This window comes from Dinoponera quadriceps, unplaced genomic scaffold, assembly GCF_001313825.1.
Source record: "Dinoponera quadriceps isolate SergipeBrazil2010 unplaced genomic scaffold, ASM131382v1 scaffold37, whole genome shotgun sequence".
NCBI lineage: Eukaryota > Metazoa > Arthropoda > Insecta > Hymenoptera > Formicidae > Dinoponera > Dinoponera quadriceps.
The window spans coordinates 2,143,663-2,166,139 of NW_014554446.1; the positions used below are offsets into that span (position 1 = coordinate 2,143,663).

Here is a 22,477-nt window from a genome sequence, read left to right on the forward strand (position 1 = left end):
CGGACGTTGCCATTCTCTGGCAAGGAACGACGACGGTTTGGAATGTTTGGAGCACGGAGAGCGCGGAGGGGGAGGGTCTTAGACGTTTTGTGCTGTTTGTGACTCGTAATGTTGGAATCGTCGTTACGTACGCTCAACGCGGAGAAGGGAGAGTAGTCGCATGCTTCCGGAAGCTTAATTCGCACCACTTCGTGTACGCGTGGCGTCCTTGCGGTCGGAGAATGCGGGTCGGAGTGTGTATTGTGCGCGATAATGATCAATCGGTCGCGAATCGTCAAGTCCGGCGAATCTCCAACGCCGACGATCTCAGACGCATGATCACGCTAACCACGCCTGTTTCCGTTTTTCGCTTCGCAGATGCTGAAGATGAAGCAGCAGCAAGGCCTGGTGGCCGACCTCATGCCCAACATAAGGATCATGAAGATCTTCGGGCACTTCGTATTCAATTATTACGACGATAATTCGTCCAAGTACTTGCATAAGATATACTGCTGCGTAAGTAACCGACGTCGTATCGTGTGTTTACGATTATTCTGCTCGAACTAACCGAAAGTTCAATTCTAATTTTTCTACGAAGAAATCGAAGCTGGAACTCTTCAAATTCTCTCGGAACCGTTCGGATCTTAGATCGGAAATCTTAGATTTTTCACTTCCCGATGATCGGTGTCACACCGCAAGCGTTAAAATCTCTCGTTGTCAACCCAGCATCCTTGCACTTGAGGAGAGAAATTCTCTGAAAAATTCGTTCGCGGGATATTTCACGGAAATCAACTTTATTTTATAGAAACAAACGACTTATTTCTGAAGAAGTAGACTTTATTCCTTTTTTTCTGCGAAATGAATCTTGTAGACAACGTTCCTCGACGCATCGTGTAAACTGTTCTTCGTAGGTGAATTTGTTCCTGCTGCTACTGCAATTCGCTCTGTGCGCGGTGAATTTGATAATCGAGAGCGCCGACGTCGACGACCTCACGGCCAACACGATCACCCTCCTCTTCTTCACGCACAGCATCGTCAAAATCGTCTACTTCGCCGTGAGGAGCAAGTATTTCTACAGAACGTGGGCGATATGGAACAATCCGAATACCCATCCGCTCTTCGCCGAGAGCAACGCCCGATATCACGCGATCGCCTTGAAGAAGATGCGATTGTTGCTCTTCTTAGTCGGCGCTACCACCGTGCTCAGCGCGGTAGCTTGGACCGTGCTCACTTTCTTCGAGCACCCTATCAGGAAAATTGTAGATCCGGTCACGAACGAGACGACGGTCATCGAGGTAACGATATTAACTACACAATTGGTGAAACGAAAAATTATGTTTTTAAAGGCTTGGGTAAAATTCGGGTTTTTTTTTAATTTTCCTGCCGTTCTTTTTTTTTGGTTTCTTTCCAAGCAAAAATTGAAAAGGTAATTTTCTTTTAACTATATATAAAAAGGACGTAAATTCCCTCCGATAAGACGAATATTCACAAAATTGATTTAATTCAAGGGAGGACGATCGGGCGAAATCTTTTACGTTGAACGCTTTCACTTTCGAATTACACATTACTTACAAAATGCGTAGTGCGTAGTGCGCAAAATATCGATTTTGATGTTATAATTGAAATATCTTCTCGCCGGATGTCTCTTCCGAATTCACGAAATTAGATTGCACGATGAGATTATTGTCCCAAACTTCTTGTCTTGAATCCAGTTGCCGCAACTCTTGCTCCGTTCATTCTATCCGTTCGACGCCAGCAAGGGGATAGCGCACGTGCTGATCCTCGCATACCAATTCTATTGGGTACTATTCATGCTTGTCGACGCGAACTCCATGGACGTACTCTTCTGCTCTTGGCTACTGTTCGCTTGCGAACAGCTGCAGCACCTGAAGCAGATAATGAAGCCCCTCATGGAGTTAAGCGCGACTCTGGACACCGTGGTCCCGAATAGTAGTGAACTTTTCAAGGTATGTCCCGCGAGTTTCCACCATTTACGGACACGCAGCGAATAAAGAAAGCACATGTGCGCATTTTGAAATGAATTTACGCGAAAGATACGTTATCGTGAAATTATATGTTTCCCGCGATATATTTTCATTTTCACATATATCACACATATAATATACACCATATATAAAATATCACAAGATTGTCTCTCGAGAAGAAAAGGACGGCGCAAATATTATGCATTATTTGTGAATCGCCAATGAATTTCTCGCAACTCGAATTTCGTTCTAAGTTCAAGTAATTTGTTCAACGAACGACGATGAATCAACGCGAATGAGTAAACGGTCGTTTGGTTGCTTGAAATATTTATACATTTTTAAATGTCCAAAACACCCAGATCGGAAGATCAGGGCCCGTGGCCACCTCCCACGTGTGCGAGCGACTTTCCCTTTTTCTTTGTACAGGCTGGCAGCGCGGATCATCTCCGCGAGTCGGAGAATCAGCCTCCGCCACCGGTGCCGCCTCAAGGCGACAGCATGCTGGATCTCGATCTTCGCAACATATACAGTAATCGGCAAGATTTCACCGCGACCTTCCGGCCGACAGCCGGTATGACCTTCAACGGCGGTGTAGGGCCGAACGGGTTAACGAAGAAGCAGGAAGCGCTCGTGAGGAGCGCCATCAAGTATTGGGTGGAGAGACACAAGCACATCGTCAGGTGAGTCATCCGATTGATCTCGTCAGGAGAGGCACACGTTAAGCGTGACACGTTTGTCGATCGCACGTGATAGTTTTCCCCGGGAATGCGAGTTAAAAGTGTCAAGACCGCGAGATAAAAGATTCAGTATAGCGGGCGCCGTGATGAGAGAGATCCGCCGTGGCAAATTGCCTCTCTGTTCCACTTCCTCGTCAGAGACGAGTTTAATTAATTCATGCGCTCGTGTGCGCTGTTGTATGTCGAACGGATCATTTCTTCAAAAGTTGTCCGCATCTTGCGGGTGAACTAGTGACCCAGAATCCTCCTACAACTTGCATGTCCGAGAAAGAGAGAGAGAAAGAGAAAAGGTGAGAGACGTGCAAGTATTTAGTATATAGTCTACGTCGAGCGCTGACTGCACTCTCGATTATCGAGAAGTCGCGTCGCAGCGGAGAGTATCTCGCGGCTGCTTCTGCAATATTTACAAATGTCTCGGTGTCCGACATTGTTTTTCCACCGGTGCGATATCTTTGCGGTCCGACAAAAGGGCAGAGAACGGATCATAGGCATTTTTCCGAGACGAGATTTTAAATCCTACTATTGTATCTTTAAATAGAGAACAAACGGAGATAAATTGCCACATGTAGCATTAAAGAAGCACTTATTGTACTCTTTCAGTGTCTGAATTTTAGTCTCGCATTAATCGTTAAGTCTCCGAATGGACGAAACAACAATAACTTCCTATTTGTAGCGTCAAAAAAGCACGATAGTGAAAGACTTGGTAGACTTTGACCGTAGAACGAAAATTTCGACTCGCGTTGCGTAACGACGGGAGCGAGTTTCCAATCAATGAAAGTATATCAGTTTACGATTTGAGCGCGTAGAACGAAATGATCATAACGACACACGTTGCACCGCGGTTTATGATAATCTTGATATTCGCGCCGGTGCTTTTCCGGAAGTTAACTGACGCGTCGAACGGAGGTCACCTGCGATTCTACCGGTGGTAGAACTGACACTCGCGTGTGAGATACACCTGAGGTACACCTGAGGTCTCCGAGAGGAGTATTTCAGGATTCACACGAGTCATCCCCCCTCCTAGCAAATAACTGATCAAACGAGACAATAATAGTGTATTCATAAAAACGGTTTAATCGATGATATATGGTAATAGCGATTACGTTATCTCTAATTAGTCTTTTGCAAAGTTTACGTCGAGCTAGACGAGCGGAGGTTCGCGGGAGGGAAAGCCAAGCGAGAAACGATCGCGCCGATTATAACGGGAAATCCCAAGCATTAATGTATTTGAAATTCCGACGTGTTTCCCGAGGAGAAACTTAGAATGACACGACAGGCGGCGGCGATTTTCTCGGCTCTCTTCAGTATTTGCAGTCAGCGAACTACGCGCAGGACTATCATCGCGCGTGCTTCACGAAAACGGGAAGAAGAAGCGTTTTCTTTCTCGCTATGAAATTTTAACGCGCGTCGCGAAGCCTCACGCGAGCTTTCGTTCGCGCGACCGGGGCGAGCGATCGCTCCTCCAAGAAAGAAGTCGAGAACGGCGCGAACGGATGTCGTTCCTGTAGGTTCGTCGGGGGAGGGGGGAGGAAGGGAGGGCGGAGGGCGCCGAAGCTACTCGTCGGCTGGCACGGGGATGCGCGCGTTCCCACGGTGGTGAAGTATTTATTCTAAGAAAGCGCGATATTGACCGCAACGGGGGTCGTGTTGTACGGTCTGAGCGATTCATGGGGGACATATTCGCCGACCGTTCACGTGCATAGCGCCCGTGTGTGCGCACACGTGGTTCACGTGCACAGAGCGCGACGACAGATTTTCGCCCGCGTTTCGCACCCCTTTGGGCGGTATTTCGCGTCGCTCGTCGAGCTTCACAATTGATGTGCAAGCAAAAAGTGCTAGAATCAAGTAAAAGTTTTATTATATTTTAATAATTCGTAGCGAACGTTTATTTAAAGTATTGCAATTGATACCTTAATTTGTAAAAATGTATCACCGAATGTAGGTGTAAATTTCAGAGAATATTTACTAGAATTATGTAATATTTCATTTTTACCTATTGAAGAGACCTAGTGGTTTTAAATATCGATTTTTCTGTCCAGTAAATTACTTACCGAAAAGAAATTTGGGTATCTTCAATATTATGAATTTAATACTCGGAATTGTTTTAACGCATGTAAACAGAGGAAAAGGTTTCTTTGGATTTAGCATGTGTGTTCGTTTGACTCGGATTTCTTAAATGTCTATCTAAGGAAGTACGTCATATAGTCGGTTGCATTTCCACTTCTATTGAATATTCGCCACGGAGTATCGGAGTAATGATTTTACTCGGATCAAGTAAATATCATCTTATATCACTTAGATAGCACCTTTTCTTTCAGTGTAACTTTAGTAAGCAGAATTTTCCGACTCGTCAGAAAAAAACTTGCTCACCGGTTACGTGCTCACTTCGTGAGTCAATCCATACACACGCTGTTACTGAAATTAAAAATTCTTCTTTTTTTTCTTAATTATCCTTCTTCAACAATGCGTCAAATGCAATTTAATCTGTGAATACCAATCAAGAGGATCACTTGTGCCGAGATGTTAATTTCGAGTATAACGTATCGTCCAAACAGCAAGGCCTCGTCGGTGTCATCAGTTCTCGCGGCATCAGAAGCAAAAGATATTGACCGCGACGGAGGTCATGTCCTACGGCAAAACTAAGTGGTCTAAGGGGACGAGGCTTCTGCGAAGCTAGCGCCCTACGCAGCGAAACGCTCGATCCGGGATCCCGGGCGATTCCCGAGATCAGTGGAATAACGAATGACCGCGGAAAGCGGAAGCGACGGGTATTTCGCCGACTTGACTCGCGCGTTATAGACCGTTTCCTTCAAGGCGTTATCGTCGTATCGATTATTCACTTAGAGGGAGCGGCGTTTAAACTCGCTCGTGAAATAGGATAGGCGCGTAATAAATAGGATGAACACGTAGTGAAACGGAAGCGAACGCTCCTCCCCTTTAGCGCAGGCTTAATTTTAGCCATTTACTTTAATATGAAAATTAAACGCGACGCTCGGCTATGCACGCGGAAGGAACGTGTATCGTACGAATGTAACTTTCATGCGCCGCCTGTCGACAGGAGCGGGACGGAAGTCGCCCTCATCGAGACGGTCGCCCGCGTCGTCGCAGTCGTGGTGATCTCTCGGTGTGACCCATCGATTCAGAATCGAACGATAATTATTATTATTCTGCATACAGATTGGTCACCGCGGTTGGAGACGCGTACGGTTTCGCTCTTTTGCTCCATATGCTGACAACGACCATCACATTGACGCTGCTCGCCTACCAAGCAACAAAAGTGAGTTTTCTTTCTCAAGGTTCTCTCGCCGAACGACTATTATCGATCGTATAAATTAGTAAAGCCGGACATTCAGAGCGACGGTTTAATGTGAACATATGAGGAATTAAGAATTTATACTAATATGTACGAGTATCTTAAATGCTACAGGTGAACGGTGTAAACGTCTACGCGGCCTCCACTATCAGCTACATATTGTACACCTTCGGCCAAGTCTTTCTGTTCTGCATATTTGGGAACCGTCTGATAGAAGAGGTATGTATAAAACGTATCGAAAAAATAACTTTCTTTCTTCTTTTGTATTCTTTTATTGTTGGCAAAGAAGATGAATTTTTAACATTGCAACGAAAAATATACGGAAATTGAATGTTAGATGAATACATCATAGATACGATGAGAAAAGGGATATTTCTTTTACTAGGCGCATAAATTAATTTGGTCTTACCTATTTCAAATGAGTATCTTAAGTCGACATTTGTTTTTTATTCAATTATAGTTTTCAAAAGCTGCCATATATATTTATAAAATACCGCGCAGACGATGTAGGATCATCGGTAATGGCGGAGATTATTTCGATGATTGAAATTGCACATCTTCCAAGCGAATTTAGATCTTTGGTGACGAAAGCACCGGACTAATTTACACACCTAACATCTTACAGAATGCGCGCGACGTCGCGAATTCAGAGACTTAATCGTCAGATTTGTAAGGCTCGCTCGACTTAAGTAATTAAAATCCGCGTATTTGCTTCAGAGTACATCGGTGATGGAAGCAGCTTATTCTTGCCATTGGTACGATGGATCGGAGGAAGCCAAGACGTTCGTGCAAATTGTGTGTCAGCAGTGTCAGAAAGCGATGTCTATATCGGGGGCGAAATTCTTCACAGTATCCTTGGATCTCTTCGCTTCGGTAAAACTTGCGTCCTTTTACTTCTTTCGTTACTCACACTCGTTATTCCCTCCTACGTATCATTGGGCATTCACGACGATAAATATTTACCACTTGTACACACACTGAGCTTCACCCGGAGAACTTCGAATGATACGATTAACAAACACTTCGTAGGTACTGGGAGCCGTGGTGACCTACTTCATGGTGCTGGTACAACTGAAGTGAACACGTGGCTCTGCGTGTCCCAAATGCAAGCGCAGCGTCTCGTATTGCGCACGATTGCGCGAGACTATATTTTGTAAGACAATTTTTACGAGGGACCAAACATCCGTACCGAGGAGGACTCCCGCCGGAGCTGTCCCGCATCTTTATTGGCGCATAGTAATTTATTCGGCGAGCTCGATGGAGTGGAAGATCATAAGAAGCTACACGCATCTTCGGACAGCAAACGAAAGCCAAACCATTGTTTTAACAGAATAAATATGTCATTCATGTCAGGGGCAAGAGGGAACTTTTCGCATTTTTACTTCAAATGATGATGCTCAACGTGACGTTGAAAACACCGTTACTTTTATTATCGCTCAATCTCAACGAGAGTAGCAACGAAAGTCGAGGTTTGCCTATTAATGCTCGAAATGGCAGTTCTAACGGGTAGCTCCGTGTGATCTTCGACTTCACGCCTGTGCGTTTGTAATGTCAGTGAAAGGAATAACGTAAGCACCAGTCGCGACATTTCATTTTCACACATATTAATTTGACGTAAGCTGCAATGCTTGGGGAAGATATACGCTAATATCGTTCACGTAGTGTTCATCGTGGCGGCTTGTACCGACTGTCCACGCGTCGTATGATCGGCAATGGACCACGTATTATAACATACGAAGAATTACTATGTCTGTTTACAGCATTGTTTGATAATCTCGCGTTACGACACTCTCGATCACCGTGTATTTCGAAAATCGTTTACGATTTGACTACGTGATTCGGAGAATCGAGACTCGACTCTCGAGACTCGGGAGTTTCCGGGGCCAGATGAAGCAGCGCGTGTATATTAACGTAAATTAAGCGCTCGAATAACATGTAAATAAAGTGATTATATTTTTTGTAATACGGTAATGCGCTCTGAACGATAATGTTGAATTCTGTGCAAGTGGCACGCTTTAACGTCGTATACGCAACGCTTTTGTAACTTTCATTGTTAACCGACTATCATATAAGAGAAGAAACAAATCACCGCTAATTTTTATCAAAACTCTCCGCGTTCGATTGCGAGTTAGATCGGGCGAGGATCGGTTAAATTCGTTAGATAATGCCGGCAACAATTTTAATTTTGCTGTTTCAACAAGCAAACGCGAATTAATTAATTTTCTGAATTACCTTTTTTTCGTCTCTAGCAGCCTCTTATTATTATTATTATTATTATTATTAATGGCAACAATCTTAGCCCTTCACGAGTTATCGTAGAAAATACGTTCCGCATACACACACACACACACACACACATAGTACAACGATTTATTGATCTCCGTATTTCTATTATGTCGCACTTAACCCTCCGATGGGGAATAGGCGCACACGATATCACGTTAAACAATCCATTGACTTTGTTTCTTATCGCACGCCTGCGGGAGGGTTAAGCAGGAATTCGTCGGTCGAACACGTAACCGATTAAGGAGAGATACGTCCATCGCGGAGGGGAAGGGCGGAGGGGAGGAAAATAAAACCGTTCGTTGCCTTAATCGATCGTAATGAGGAGGGAGAGGGGAAAACGTTTCGCTCGCCCCGCTCGACGATGAGCGCGTTGCGACGGAACGAATTTGATTCGCGCGGTACGTCAATTACTATATGGTACAATTATGCGAAATATATAAAACTTGGATCTATATACGATGAATACAGGACGTCCCGCCGCTGTCGTGACATTCGTGAACGGCAGATCGCTGGGGACATTTGAAAACGAAAATTCTAATGTGAAATGTCGGGAGGCTGTCGACAACTATTAAATGGGAAGAGTTTAAAGATGACTGATCGGGCTGTCAAAAATACCCAGAGAACATTAAAGTACCCTAAGGGGTCATAAAGGCATCTTTGAGACATCCTTTGGACACACAGGTTGCATGGGTTGCGAATTTTGGATAGTATTTATCAACATTTCTCTTTATCTTTGGTTTATTCACGTGTGGATAATTAACCTGTTGAAGCTCGTACTAATAACAATGATAGTATGAAAATCTCATTTGCCACTTAGAAAGCACGAACTTACTTTATATTATTAGTAAAATATTCTTACTGCTAATATTATTATTGTTCTTGTTGTTATTAGTTATTATGTATAAAGTTATTATACATAGAGACGAAGAAGTAATTTGCCGATTGATATTAATTAGAGCCACCATTATCACAGTGAAACGTTATCTATTTAAGACTTTATGTGACAGCTTCGATGCTGTATTTGCGCCGACGTTATGTAAGATCTTTACGCTTTGTGTGTATTTTCATCTCAAAGTGTCCTCAGGAATCTGTTGTTCACGGGTGTCGCGACAATGATGGGACATCCTGTATAGAGTAAGACATATATTTTCATTACACGTAAAACCACGTGGGTGGGCAATACGTATACCTAATGTACCTCGTTTTTTATATTTCGTAATATCTCTCGGTGTCTCTGGTAGTATTTAATTTTGTCACTTATATGAAGTGTCCAACAGAGGATGTTCGCACGTGCATGGCTGCTCATTATATTACATAGATATTATTATTATACCTATATTATATCGACGCGGATATCGTTTCACGAGGCGACGCGTGATATTCTCTGTCTCGGGATATATTAGCGATGCGTTGGGCGCGACGTCGCCTAAACGGATACGGCCAAGATGGTCTGACGATATCGGTGGTCGATCTACTTCGACTTTAATTGAACGTGTACAATTAACGTATGTGCATATTAATTACGATCAAATTTAACCGATATAAAAGTCACAGTATTATCAAATAGTTTTTCTCTGTGTAAAGCTGTACTATATTTATTTAATAAAATCTTGATATATAAAAGATCATATGGATTTTTCTCTCGATGTGTCCAGGAGGAATTTCCACTTTCGTCATGCGTCGTCCAAAATCTCCCGATTAGAATTATTATTAAACTTTATTTTTACTCACGGGAATTCATTCCCTTAATATAATTACACAATGCTTATGTATGAGGAACGACAAAAAAAGAAAGAAATGATATAGATAAAAATAGAAACTGACAAACATCACCTATTGGGCGCTCTATATACACAAAATTAAAATTACAGCGGAGACGTCTTGAAGCGCTCGAGGTTCGCTGCAATGATCGCGAAATTGATTTATTCCGCATTGCAAAATCGCATCTTACAAAATCCGACAAACTACCAATAACCGCCGGGATATATATATATATATATATATTTATTTATTTATTTATTTATATGTTACATAAATATTACACATATATTATATTATATATATTATATATATATAACATGTTTTGCAAACGGTCTTTCGTACAAGTTTGATTCACGAACGAACGGAAGCAATTGCTCGAGGAAACGGAAAAATCGGAGACAAACGCATGCGTGAGATCGACACGAATGAGGCCATGTGAATAAAGCGGGATCATATTCTGTTGCTTTCGTCATGAGTCGATGGTCGACTCCTGATGAAGAAAAATCCACCCTCCTTCGCTCACGCAACCGCGTCCCTGTGTGTCTCACGTCTCAGCCTATTAATAAAAATCCGATTCGATAAAATGAAGCCCCGAGATAAAAGTCAGGTACATGAAACAAGAAACGAGAAGCGGTGCTTTCGCGACTGCGCTCACCGTTGTGCCTCTCCGACTCGTCCATCCGTTGATATCGACATTAATGAAATCGCTAACGGAGTTACAAGGCTCCGTACCGGTCGGTCGGCCGTAACTTTCAGCGGGCATTCGTAAAAGAGAAAGAAACGAGAGTATTTGGCGAAGCACGAGCGAGAAATTGGCGCGGCCGAGGCTTCGACGAGCACGCAGGCGCAAGTCGAGCGCCGAGGGGTAGTTTCGATCGTCCGGGGGTGACCGTGCTGCCCGACGACGTCTCTGCCTCGTGCGTGCTCGCGATGCTGCCTGTACCGGGATCTCGCGTCGTCGTGGTGCTCTCGTGACGGAGGTGCGCCCGCGACGGAGGTGCGCCCGCCGGTTTTCCGCGAAGAATCGAGACCTCCGTTCGTCCTCTCTCTCTCTCTCTCTTTGTCTCTCGGTCGATCTCGACATCCGGAAAGATCTCCGGTGGTCCACTGTGGGGTGATACTGTGACAGCGCGGAGTATGTGGCGCACCGAGGATGCACCGAGACGGATCGTCGCTCCATCGAGGACAGACTTGGGGGAAGCCGACATCGAGTTCGCGAGATTTCACGAACGGTTGTCAGCTACGACGGTCGTGTTGGCGATGATCGTCGCGCTCGACGGCCCCTACGAATAGCAATACGAAGAGCAATACTGGCGCGTACACCGCGTCCGACGCGTCGCGACCATAACTACTTTGCGCTGTCTACGTCGTCGTCGTCGTCGCCGAGTGCGTGTATGTCTGTGATGTTCCGGAGAAAACGATAATTAAAGCGACGGAAGAGAGGCGTGTGTCCTCCTGAAATACGTACGGGTGATCGTGTGTGTCTGCGAGTGTGACGAGGGGGTTGGGCGGGGGCCAGGCGTGCGCAATCGTCGATCCTCGGGGGGAGGAAAGAAGATCCCGAGATCGAAGGAGGAAGAAGAGCGATCGCAAACAAGTCGCATTGATCGCGCGTCAATCAATATCTGTCTATCGCCGAGTCACAGAGGACAAGGCCGAGATGTGACCTGGAATGTCGACCTTCGGTGACATCAAGGGTATTCGTGAGCGTGATATTTATTGGGTTCGGCAGGCTCCGATCTCGATGTCGTTGACTCGCCAAAGCGATCGCTGTTGCTTCGCGACGACGACGACGACCGAGCGGACGGATCGCGAGGTGCATCTCACCAGCGTCGAAAATTGAACACACCTGGCGGATCCCCGATTCGACGAAGGAGTTCGTTAACCCGTTATATAGTAATAATATTCGTCGAGGGCGTCGGGGGTGTCACGTGTGTGATGAGACGGCTCGATCAGATGCGGTCGGCAGGAATCGCGAGTAACACGCGAGAGAGATGCAACGATGTTACATAACTGTGAGATGCAACGAACTGTAAGGTAACAGACCGCGACCGGGGAAAGGCGCCACCCGCGAACGTTGTAAATGAAGAGGATACGACGGAGGCGGAATCGTATGTGCTCAGAATTTCGCTATTCGGTCGCGTAACACACGAACGTGTCACGAGAGATACAGAGGGAATGTTAAAGGAGAGGATACACGGCCGCATAGAGAGCGAAATCTATTGGCGGCGTTATTGGCAGATTCGAGAAGAACCAAATCCGTCGGAATTACGCCACGGAGTGGCCGGGGGAGGGGGAGGGGGCGATCGAACGACGAAATCGTGCCGAGGCTAACGGGAACTGGCGCGGCGCGACTTGCGGGAATCTTTTTGCGAATCACCGATAACCATAGGTACAAAAACTGCGAGCGGCTGGAGGAGGCGAAGCCTCCCGCCGCATAAGCAATATCGTAAGTATCCGTCCGTGACTCCTCGCGTAATATCACACATCTCGCTCGTCACACCGAAAGTTCAAAGAAAAGAAAATAATCTCTCCTCTCCTTCCCCCCTCTTTCTCTCTTATATTTGAATTAAAAAGATATATAGAACACGCGCATATGTACAGTCAGCGTGATGTGTACTGTACAATTTCCTAGACGGGGAATTACGCAATTTTCAGCTTTACACATAACGCGCATAAGGGTGAGAATCGCAAGAGTAACTTTAATTGTAACGGTAGAGCTCCCAGGTGGCACACGTTAGTTTCATATACGTATTTTAAACGTATGTGTAACGTTTCATAGTCGTATTACATACGTTTAAAGAACGTGTATAAAATTAATTGGGCTATATGGGGTTATAATGGGGTTTTAATTATGATAATTTCAACCTTATGTGTATATACGCGCGAAAAAAAGGAATTAGCTATACAATACAACTGAAATTTAGTTGCTAGATCTAGTTTTTAGTTGTGGCAGCTAAAAAGTAGATACAGGAACGAATTTAGCTAAATTAACTAAATTTGTAAGAGCTAGTTTTTAGTTGTATTATATTTAGTTGTGGAAATTACTTCTTTTTTCGTGTGTGAAAGGCTAAAAATTGTATAATATTAAAAAGTTTCAATCTAGAAAACGTGGTATAATATATATGACGCCGACTCTACACACACACACACACACTCACATTACGTTTGCTTATCTTTCATTATTTTCATTCGTTTTCCACGACACAACCTTAATATCGTGATTCATTTTGCATAAATTGCATCCAGAAATTTTACAAATTCGTGTGCTATTTTGAAAATTATTGAACTTATTGTTATTGGCTCGATATACAGCATGCAATTTTTTTGTAGAGTCTCTGTCTCCCTACGAAATTAGAAAAAAGTCCCATCAATCGGAGGGAGATATATCGCTATCACGTTCGTTTCTCATTACTCGAAAGTTTAATTGCATCCTACGCGCTTCCGCATAACGAAAACATCAATTACTCGATCACGTATACGCGTCTCATCACGAGCTGAAATTAATTAAAAGCTCTATTAAAGTTTCGCTAAAAGCCACGCGCACAACTGCACGGCGCTAAAACATCCACGTCACACGTGCCCCGTTAATGAAATAATATCAATGATGAGGTACCTTTAGAATTATCGTGCAATAGCACTGTGTTTACCTAATCCACTTAATACGTCAACGCGATGACCCCCATCATCATCACCACGTATCTCAACCCATAACTTCACATGTTGCTTCAGAAGCTGTTCGATCCAAATGCTACGAAAATGATCGTCTAATAATTCGACACGTCCCCTCCTCCCCTCCCCCGCCGTCGATACTTCGGCATCTCACGATAGAAAGAAAAGCTTTGCTTTATGTTATTTGCACAATCGATTGAGTGAAAGTACGATCGTACTGACGCTGGGCTACGATCGGCGTGCGACATCATAATTATAATCAAGTCACACCAGCCGGGGACGCATTTAGCCCCAATGCAATTTGACAGCCGTGATCGAGAGGAGATGAAATTCTTGAAACGCTGTATCCGACAATAATCGAGACCCCGGCTCGTTGTATATATATGGTCGTTGATCCCGGGGTTATAAAGGACAGTATCCCGGAGTTTCTCGCCAGTCGATCGGCGAACTTCGACCGCGAAGGTTGTCAGAGAGCGAGGCGATATAGGTGCGATGCGAACGACGATTCGTGATTCGCCGCGCGATCGACAGATTTTCGCCCACAATTAAATTCCATGGATCGCACGACGAAAGACGGCGACGGATCGTCCAAATCGATTTTACACGCGAATAAACGACTTTTGGGTAAACGAGATTCACTTGTCCGTGCACGAGATGTGTCCCGCGACATAAATAGCGTTCGCTGTCACTGTAGAAGCATGTAAGATGTTTTGATTTTCTACACGCTTCTTCCTGTCAAATTTTTTTGTATATTATTAAGGGGATGCCACACTTGAAAGCTTTACCGAGCGAATGCTGATTTTTCTTTCTGCAAAATTTACGTTTCATTGGTCGCATTGGAATTAGAAATACTTTTACACGGAAAGTACGCGCGAAGATGAATCGGAACGTTATTCGATATGTGACGAAAAAGCACGATTAAAAATTTCAAGATTGATATTTCTAGCTGTCAGCGTAAATATTTACCTGATACAGGAATTTTGTAAACGTGCCGAATGTCAACGGTCTAATCAAGAAAATTTCAAAGAACGTCTTTATACCTTTTTCAATCCAATTTAGGGGCGTAAAAAGATTTTACTGCGAAAAATTTTCACATCTTGGTAAGATTTTCTGTTAGATATGGTGAAACAGAGTATCGCACATTCATCGTATTCGCATTTGTATAACACTCATATTTACGTAAGATATGTATGTATAAAAAATATATGATCGTGTCAGTGTTTATGTGACGTAACATTTTGAGGCTCGCTTCTACGTTATCGACGCTTATCAAGTTCGTCAACGACGTTGTGGCAACCCCTTAATTGTAACGCATTCGTTTTATTCGACCTTGACTCTCTTATACCGCGAAGCGAGAAACTTTTCGGACCATTAATCGGCATAATTAATCACCGCTCTCTCATTTTAGGTTCCATTCATTTAGCGACATAAGATACGCTGTATTATGTAAGCGCACTCAATCTCCTTTTAATTCCGGCACGTTTGGTTTTTAATTATTCGATCATGAGTGGGAAATAGATTCTCGTCGTGAAACACGCCCGTCGCACGATGCTCTCATTGATGATAACGGCACGAAGTGAAGCATTATTTTCAAATCGAGAGGACCGAATAAAATCTCGCTTAATTGACTGGAACTGCACGCGGTTTTATTGTGCGCACCATTGATTATTCTAGATCAATTCTTAACGAAGCACCGACGAAATATCATATGTCGCAGATGTGTTCCGCTTTATATAATTCGTTAAAATATTTATCGACACTTTTGTGCAAATCTTACGGGTAATTTCTCTTCGGTAAATCTCTTATAGGTCACTAAATCAAATATAATACATATAAACCACATCTATTCCCGAGAAATATATTCCGGCAATTAACTTTTTTAGCATGAGGTTTTTTAAAGAAAAGTTTTTACTCGAAATAATGCTTTTGTTGTACCAATTGTTGTAAAAATTTGTTTTTGTACGATAAATCCCTCAAAACAATCAGTACAATACAAACCCGACGTTAAATTATTTGCATTCAATCTTTTGTCCGCTTTATTCAGTAGTACAAACATTTTCCAGTAATACAATGCCTTTTCTCTGACCTATTGAGTGATTTTCATCTTTCTCAATATGAAAAAGAAAGTGTCTAGCTATCAAATGTAAAAGATGAGATAATCGAGGTCTACCAATTACAGCATTTTCGCCTCGATCTTTTTTTTCAACGATACTTTCAATTAGTTGTAGCTCGAAGACAGAGAACGATGGATTTAAAGAATTTCTCATTTTGAACACTTATTCTATTTTCAATAAAATTCTTATCTTTTCTCAGCAATGACGATGAACAAAGAAAGAATTTCCGAATTTTATTAGATAACTATATAAAATAAGCGAACGCGATCCTAAAATTCGAAAATCGCAAATGGGTCACGATACGCATCAAAATGTACAGCCTGAAATCCTGGTTAAAACGATTGTTATAATATAATACCTTAATCGCTGAAAAATGTTAACCCGCTCTCGAAATATTCGAGTTACTAAATATAGCATGCCCGTTCTGAATCGGTTAATATTGTCCATTTATACGTTGCCATTGTACATGTCGTTAATGTTCTGCTTCTTGTAATTCACAAAAATGGCAGAAGCACCGTTTAATTTTTTTATTTTTCACGACTAAATTATCTGCGCGTATAAACGGGAATTGCGCTGTTTACGTCGAAATGCCAACAGACAGGATATTGCGATTTATAGATAATGAGGATCACGTGCAAAAATATTCGTTTCATGAATAAGATATTCCCCTCACGGCGCGAAGGACGAGCGTGACTACGAACGTATCGCGAGCGTAAGCGAAACGAATGTCTCGGAAACTTTTCAACGTGAAGATCTCGGCGGAATGGCTCTTAGACCCGGCGAGATACGACGGTCTCGCGTTCAAACGTGAAACGGAGAAATGTATCTCTAACGAGACACGCTTTGTATTTAAGTTCACTTGTTCGTGCGCTCGCGGCTGACGGTAAACTTAATCAAAGAGATACCTGAGGGCTACACGGACAAATCGAGCGTGTAAAGAATTTCACCGAAGCGCCTGGAATTTCATTTCCCGCGTTTGCCTCAAATTTGTTTCGGATTTTCGGTTACGATATCCGGTTAATTAATTAATCCGTTCCACCTCACGTCGGTGCTCGGGGTTATTATTATATTTAGAAATTAAATTCCCGCGAACGCGAGGGAGCGAGAGATGAAAAAAAAAGGAACATTTCGACGTTTTCGCTTCGTTCCGCGCTACGTTATCAGATTGGAACATTTGAAATAATTTTAATTGCCATCGCAACGGGCTGTTTGGTCGCGCTCGTGCACCGCACGAATGCGTTCCGATTGAACACAAAGATTTCAGATTGAATTCGTACCGATGAGTTTCGTTTGTGAAATTTTATCCCGCGTATCCCACCTCCTCCGACAAACTGTGCAGAATCTCCGCGCGTATATCGCTGACATTTCATTAAAAGTTCCATCAAATTGCGCGCAAAATATCCCCCGCGTCTGCGGAATTGTTTAATTTATATAGATCTGTGCAGGGTGAAAGTTTGCGCGTTACCTAAGTTACGTGTAGCTTTTAACCGACGTGGCTCTTCGAGCCGCGCGAAACATAAAAAATCCCGCGATGTGTATGCAAACAGTGAACAACAAGTTGTCACGCGTCACATATTATCGCGCGTCGTTGCACAATTCTCGCTGATCTTGCTGCAGAGCTGGACCTCGATTATTTAGAAAGGAGAGGCGGAAACACAATAACCTACGAAGGCGCCGAAGGCGGTTCGAAAGAGGAGGACAGTCCCGCGGACACGTTAGATCGCGTTAAAGTCGTCTTCCTCGGTGCACCCGGCGTCGGAAAAACCAGCATAATTCGAGTAAGATTGTTTATCCGTAGTATAGTTTTAAAAGAAAAAAAACTTTGTTTCGACAAACTTTTCATTCCGGGAAAGAAACTGAACTGTTCTCGATAATCTTGCCAAACATGAAAAAAGCGTCCGCTTTTTTTACAAATTGTCATCCTTAACAAACAAACATGTTTGCTATTTATGAGATGATTTTTTACTTTTAAATTATCTTCTTCCGTCCGACTTCCTGAAACATTTTTTCGTTGATCTATGTTACCGATAAAATACCGTTCTACTGATACAATCAATGACATTTCACTGATTCGATTTCAGAGAGCACATCCGATCTTCATATTTAACGATCCGGCCTCTCGCGTTTTGATGCATCTAAATTAAGAATTATGTACATCTCGCACACAATATTATATTATAAGTACACTTTCCGCATGAGCCGCTTTCTAGAGAGAAAGATTCATTTAAAGAGAGCGCGGAAGCGCTTCCGTCACTTCGCAAATAGCGTGTACGAAAACGCAAATTGTACAGCACGCGATACATGCAATACCGGGGAGAAGGTGTCGGAATCTTTGTTTCAAAGCCAGGAAGAGGGAGCAAATCGCGGAAACGAGTCGCTCGGGCGCTCCGTTCATTTCCGACGGTAGTTTCCGCTCGCCGACGCGCCGACCATCGACTCCCGAGGAAATTAAAAGGCATAATGAATATCTCAAGAAAGCTGTTCCCGCCTCCGACTAAAATGCCGGACTAACTTTTCCCTCTCTTCTTTTCTTTGTTTTCAGTAGTTTCGGGATTCTCGTTTTCATTTACTATCAAGATAATGCCTCGTCCGACTAACGACTTTATACGGGGAGAAGCAATTTTGCCGTTGTAGCACAACCATCGTCGTCGCTGCATATTCGTTACGACAGTCGATGAAATTTAGTTGGCATAACCAAATTAGCAAGTTACTCGCAATCAGAGCAATTTTCTTGCCAGGATAGAAAATATTTGGCTGGGTGAATTTGCTCTCGGGACGCGTTAATTTGCTTAGAACAAAATAGCGTTCTCCTACATTTACTGATTTGTTCTTACCTTGCAAAATAATTTTTAGATTCAGCAAAATTAGATCCAGCGAGGGGCAATTAGTATTCCTGACAAATCGGTTTGCCGTCCACATAATGACCTGACTTTGATTTTGCTGCGACGGCGAAATAAAATTTGCCGTGCCGGCGAATTATTCTTCCGCGGTGTACCGCATTCATAATTGTATTTGCGAAGGACGTTTAACGACGACATTCGTCCGTTTCGAGAGAGAGAGCACCGAGAGAATCGATGTACCGATCATACGATTGTCACACTCGCATTTCCAGCAATTCGTCTGGAGCGAGTTCTCCGAGGAATACCGGCCGACCGAGAGGCGGGAGACGTTCTATCCGAGCGTGGTACTGGCGAATCGATTGTACGAATTGAAGATCACCGATCTGCCGACAATTCCGTACTTCCCGGTCAGCTCGCATCTGGAATGGACGGACTTCCGTTATTACGGGCTGCGCAGCGCAACGGCGTACGTGCTCGTGTTTGATCTCAGCAATCAGGACACGTTTCAAGTACGTAGCCGTGATTTCACGTTAAAATGCGACATGTTGCGACGCGGGTAACTCGTGAGAAACGAAACTTCACTTCGGAAACGCCGCCGGGAACTTTGCGAGCTAACGTCGCTCGTATTTCTTTTTTTTCTTTTTTCTCAAGAGGACGCTATCACGAAAGTCGCGATTTTTATCTCGAAGTTGTATCGAAATTTCGCGCAAAACCTCCTGATGGCCTGAATATATTCTCCGAACGATGAAAAGTAGTAAACTCTCAGATGTAATTTCCTTGCGAAAAGCCAGCGAACGTGTAATCGAGTCGATTAATTAACAATACTTATGTAAAGAATATATGTGAAAAAATCGTGGCGTAACGAATAAAACGTAACGGATGATCGAGTGGCCATTTGGAGGCGGCAAACGTTCTATTTAAAATTGAAAATCCTAATTTGCAGTTTTAGAAATATATATATAAAAAAAAAAAGGATTTCTAATTGTATGAAGTAACCTATTTAGATACGTAAGTAAGTTGAAATATCTGTAAAGCCGCGATTCGGAGTATTTGTCGACGGACTTTCACGGTTGCCAATTAAAGTATCGTCAATTTCTCATTTCGAACGGATGTGACATCCTTTCAGCACATTAGGACGTTACGCGATCAGATTTACGAGGCGCGCGACATGAGAGGCGTGCCGCTGCTTGTAGTCGGCAATAAGCAGGACGAACTGTCACAAGCCGTCGCTTCCGGGACCAGGTACCGGGACATCGTGAACCTCGTCCGGAAGCACTGGAGATGCGGCTACGTCGAGTGCAGCGCCAGATTTAATTGTCGCGTTGTACAGGTACGCTCTGTTCTCCTCGCGTCGTTCTTAAAGCGCTTGAAATATCGAAGAGGAAATCTTGAGAATGAGAAAATAATCATCTTTGGTAAAAGGAAAAAAAATTGAATGGAAATATAAATAAGAAGCCGGAGTTCCTCAAATGTTTAAAGCATAACGGAAGGAGTAAGAAACGAGGAATTAAGTATAGGGAATTAGGAGGAATCAAGGGATTAAGTTTCGACGTACGGGCTTTTCCATAAATACATAGCAGCATGTCGGGAATATACACGGAGGAAAATTAGTCTTAAGTCAAGAACAGGTATTCTCATGTATTGGAAAGAGGACTGCAGTATATCAAAATAAATTGAATAAGATATCGCGCGCAATTGGCTCTACGACTCATTTCATTGGCTACGAGGCATCCGGAGATGAGATTTGGAAATCTGGGGCAATTTGGAATATCCTCGGGATAAAGCGTGCTATGCTATTTCTAACATCTTAATCCCAATTACCTGTATTTAATTCCTCGCTCTTTATCATGTATTTCACCGTATCAGAGTCCTAACGGCTTAATATTCCGTAGGTATTTCGGGAGCTAATGAAGAGCATTCAGGCGATAGAGGGCAGGCCAGCTTCGCCGTCGCTCGCCCCTTCGCAACCGATGCGATCTCACCCTCACGACACCAGCGAGAAGTGCATTCTTCTCTGACACTGAGATTAAAGGAACTCCCGCGCTTTCGAGGACGAGATCGCGAAGAATACGAGACGTAGAGATCGTCGATCTCGCGATGTGATACTCATCGTCGATCAACGGTGCACCGATATATATCACCGGTGATATCGATTCGGCCCCGGAGATGGCGAAATCAGGGCGATGAAGATCTCGACGTTCGTGTCGCGTTTGTCGCGCGTCGGTCGACGAGGGCGACGATCGAGAGCAACAGAGGATGCCACGCGAAGATGACGAGGTTTTTTCCCCCTTCGAAACCGCGCGTGTCGTCGTGCGATCACGGGCGGCCGAGCGTGATTTCGAAATGAGCGACAATAAATAATCGACACTTCCTACGTAAATCTACTTCTCATCACGGGTACATTGCGGTAATAACGGTCCCGCGAACTCGAGTTCGATCGAGGATCTCGCGGCGGTTTTTGCAGTGAAAAAGGAAGGAAGGAGGAGGAGGAAGAGGAAGAAGAAGAAAGATCGTTCGCTGAACGTCTCCACGCTCAACGTCTCAAAGAACCCGGTCTCTTCTGACGAACGACAGTGACGAACTTCTCTCATTTATCGGTTATTCCCTTTTCTCCGGCGATGTCATTTTGAACGCACGTTGAGTCGGATCAAGGATCGCGACGTGATTTCGGCCGACGACTTTCGCGCACACACACACACACACACACACATACACACACGGCAGAAGTCATTCTCGCGCCTTTTCACGCGTCTCACCGGAATTAAATATGCCGATCTCACAGTGGAGTCTCGCTCAATTTTTGCGGAGAGAAAGAGCTCGTGTAAAACTAAAGATTAACGATCGACAACGAGCGATAACGCTAAAGAAGACGGACGTTTGTGACGTGGAGAATAACGAAATTACGAAAATACAAAAGAAGAAGCGCGAAAGTGCAGCGTAGAATTCTCTTTAGCTTAATCTTCTCTCCTCGGATTGCACTTAATAAGATTAACGATTGTAAGGAGGAAGGGTGTGAGAGAAAAGAGAGAGAGAGAGAGAGAAAGCGGACGAAGCAATAGTATACACACACATATATACACACATACAAATATATTTTACTATATTGTTAAGAGAGTTAACCCGACGATTGAGCCGGGTCAAATTGAGGTTAATTATTCGCGTGCAACGTAAACCGTTAACGCATTACGAGACGTATGTTATTACACACCGTAACCGTACACCGTAGATCCGGGCATGTTACGTGTGTGTGTGTGTTAGCATTACTACCGTTACTACCGTTTATATGTATTCTAAGACGATTGCAACACGCATGCGTAATATTTCTATCTTAGATCCTGCGAACAGAAGGGACATCCCTAGAATTCGTTCAACGCGCCCTTACGACGCGTAATTAGTTCCACTGCGACGTGCCGTTATCGCGTGCTTAGAGCATCGTACGCTAGCAATAGAATGTTATCGTTATACACACACACAAATACACACACATATATACATACACACACACACACACACACATACACATACATACAGACATATTATTATTTTTGTTCACGCGCTCAAACGAGTTGAGGAATTACGCGCCGACTCAGCCAATAGCGGCATCGCATACGCACGTAAACGTTCGACCGCGAGTCGCGCGCAAAAATGCAGATCAAAAGCGGGAGAAACATTTTGTAATACGCAAACATGTGTTCGTCGGGCTCGTTTCTTTGTTGGAACGAATATTACAGACGACGTAATGTCGGTGAGACTCGACACAAGGAAGAGTTACGGTCGGTAAGGGGGGGGG

At 43.8% G+C, this 22,477-nt stretch overlaps 3 protein-coding genes across 4 annotated transcripts in view; all 3 read left to right on the forward strand.

The window, feature by feature from the left end:
• The first annotated feature begins 357 nt into the window (after positions 1-357).
• LOC106748868 (odorant receptor coreceptor) lies at positions 358-7,094 on the forward strand. Of its 2 annotated transcripts, none has more exons than XM_014627787.1 (8): positions 358-495; positions 891-1,274; positions 1,692-1,955; positions 2,391-2,644; positions 5,879-5,978; positions 6,129-6,233; positions 6,732-6,887; positions 7,044-7,094. In XM_014627787.1, exons 1-8 carry the CDS (start codon positions 358-360, stop codon positions 7,092-7,094), a joined length of 1,452 nt encoding a protein of 483 aa, XP_014483273.1. The 2 variants fall into 2 exon arrangements, with proteins under 2 accessions (XP_014483273.1, XP_014483280.1); XM_014627794.1 differs by having other exon boundaries at positions 1,692-1,946.
• Positions 7,095-12,395: 5,301 nt separating this feature from the next.
• LOC106749975 (ras-like protein family member 10B) lies at positions 12,396-22,471 on the forward strand (the record flags this gene model as incomplete). Its single annotated transcript, XM_014629976.1, has 5 exons — positions 12,396-12,510; positions 17,465-17,625; positions 18,960-19,196; positions 19,814-20,017; positions 20,580-22,471. Coding segments are annotated over 5 exons (843 nt in total), but the record flags the coding sequence as incomplete, so codon positions are not given.
• The window catches only part of LOC106748815 (probable citrate synthase 2, mitochondrial), a 4,740-nt gene continuing 4,689 nt past the window's right edge, over positions 22,427-22,477 (forward strand). The window contains exon 1 of the mRNA XM_014627692.1: positions 22,427-22,432. Within this exon, the coding sequence (XP_014483178.1) occupies positions 22,427-22,432 (6 nt within the window). The remainder of the gene's footprint in view (positions 22,433-22,477) is intronic.

Coding starts and splice junctions, on each gene's coding strand:
- LOC106748868 (XM_014627787.1), top strand. CDS start 358: ATGCTGAAGATGAAGCAGCAGCAAGGCCTGGTGGCCGACCTCATGCCC. Junction 2,645..5,878: donor AGACACAAGCACATCGTCAG/GTGAGTCATCCG, acceptor TTCTGCATACAG/ATTGGTCACCGCGGTTGGAG. Junction 5,979..6,128: donor TCGCCTACCAAGCAACAAAA/GTGAGTTTTCTT, acceptor TAAATGCTACAG/GTGAACGGTGTAAACGTCTA.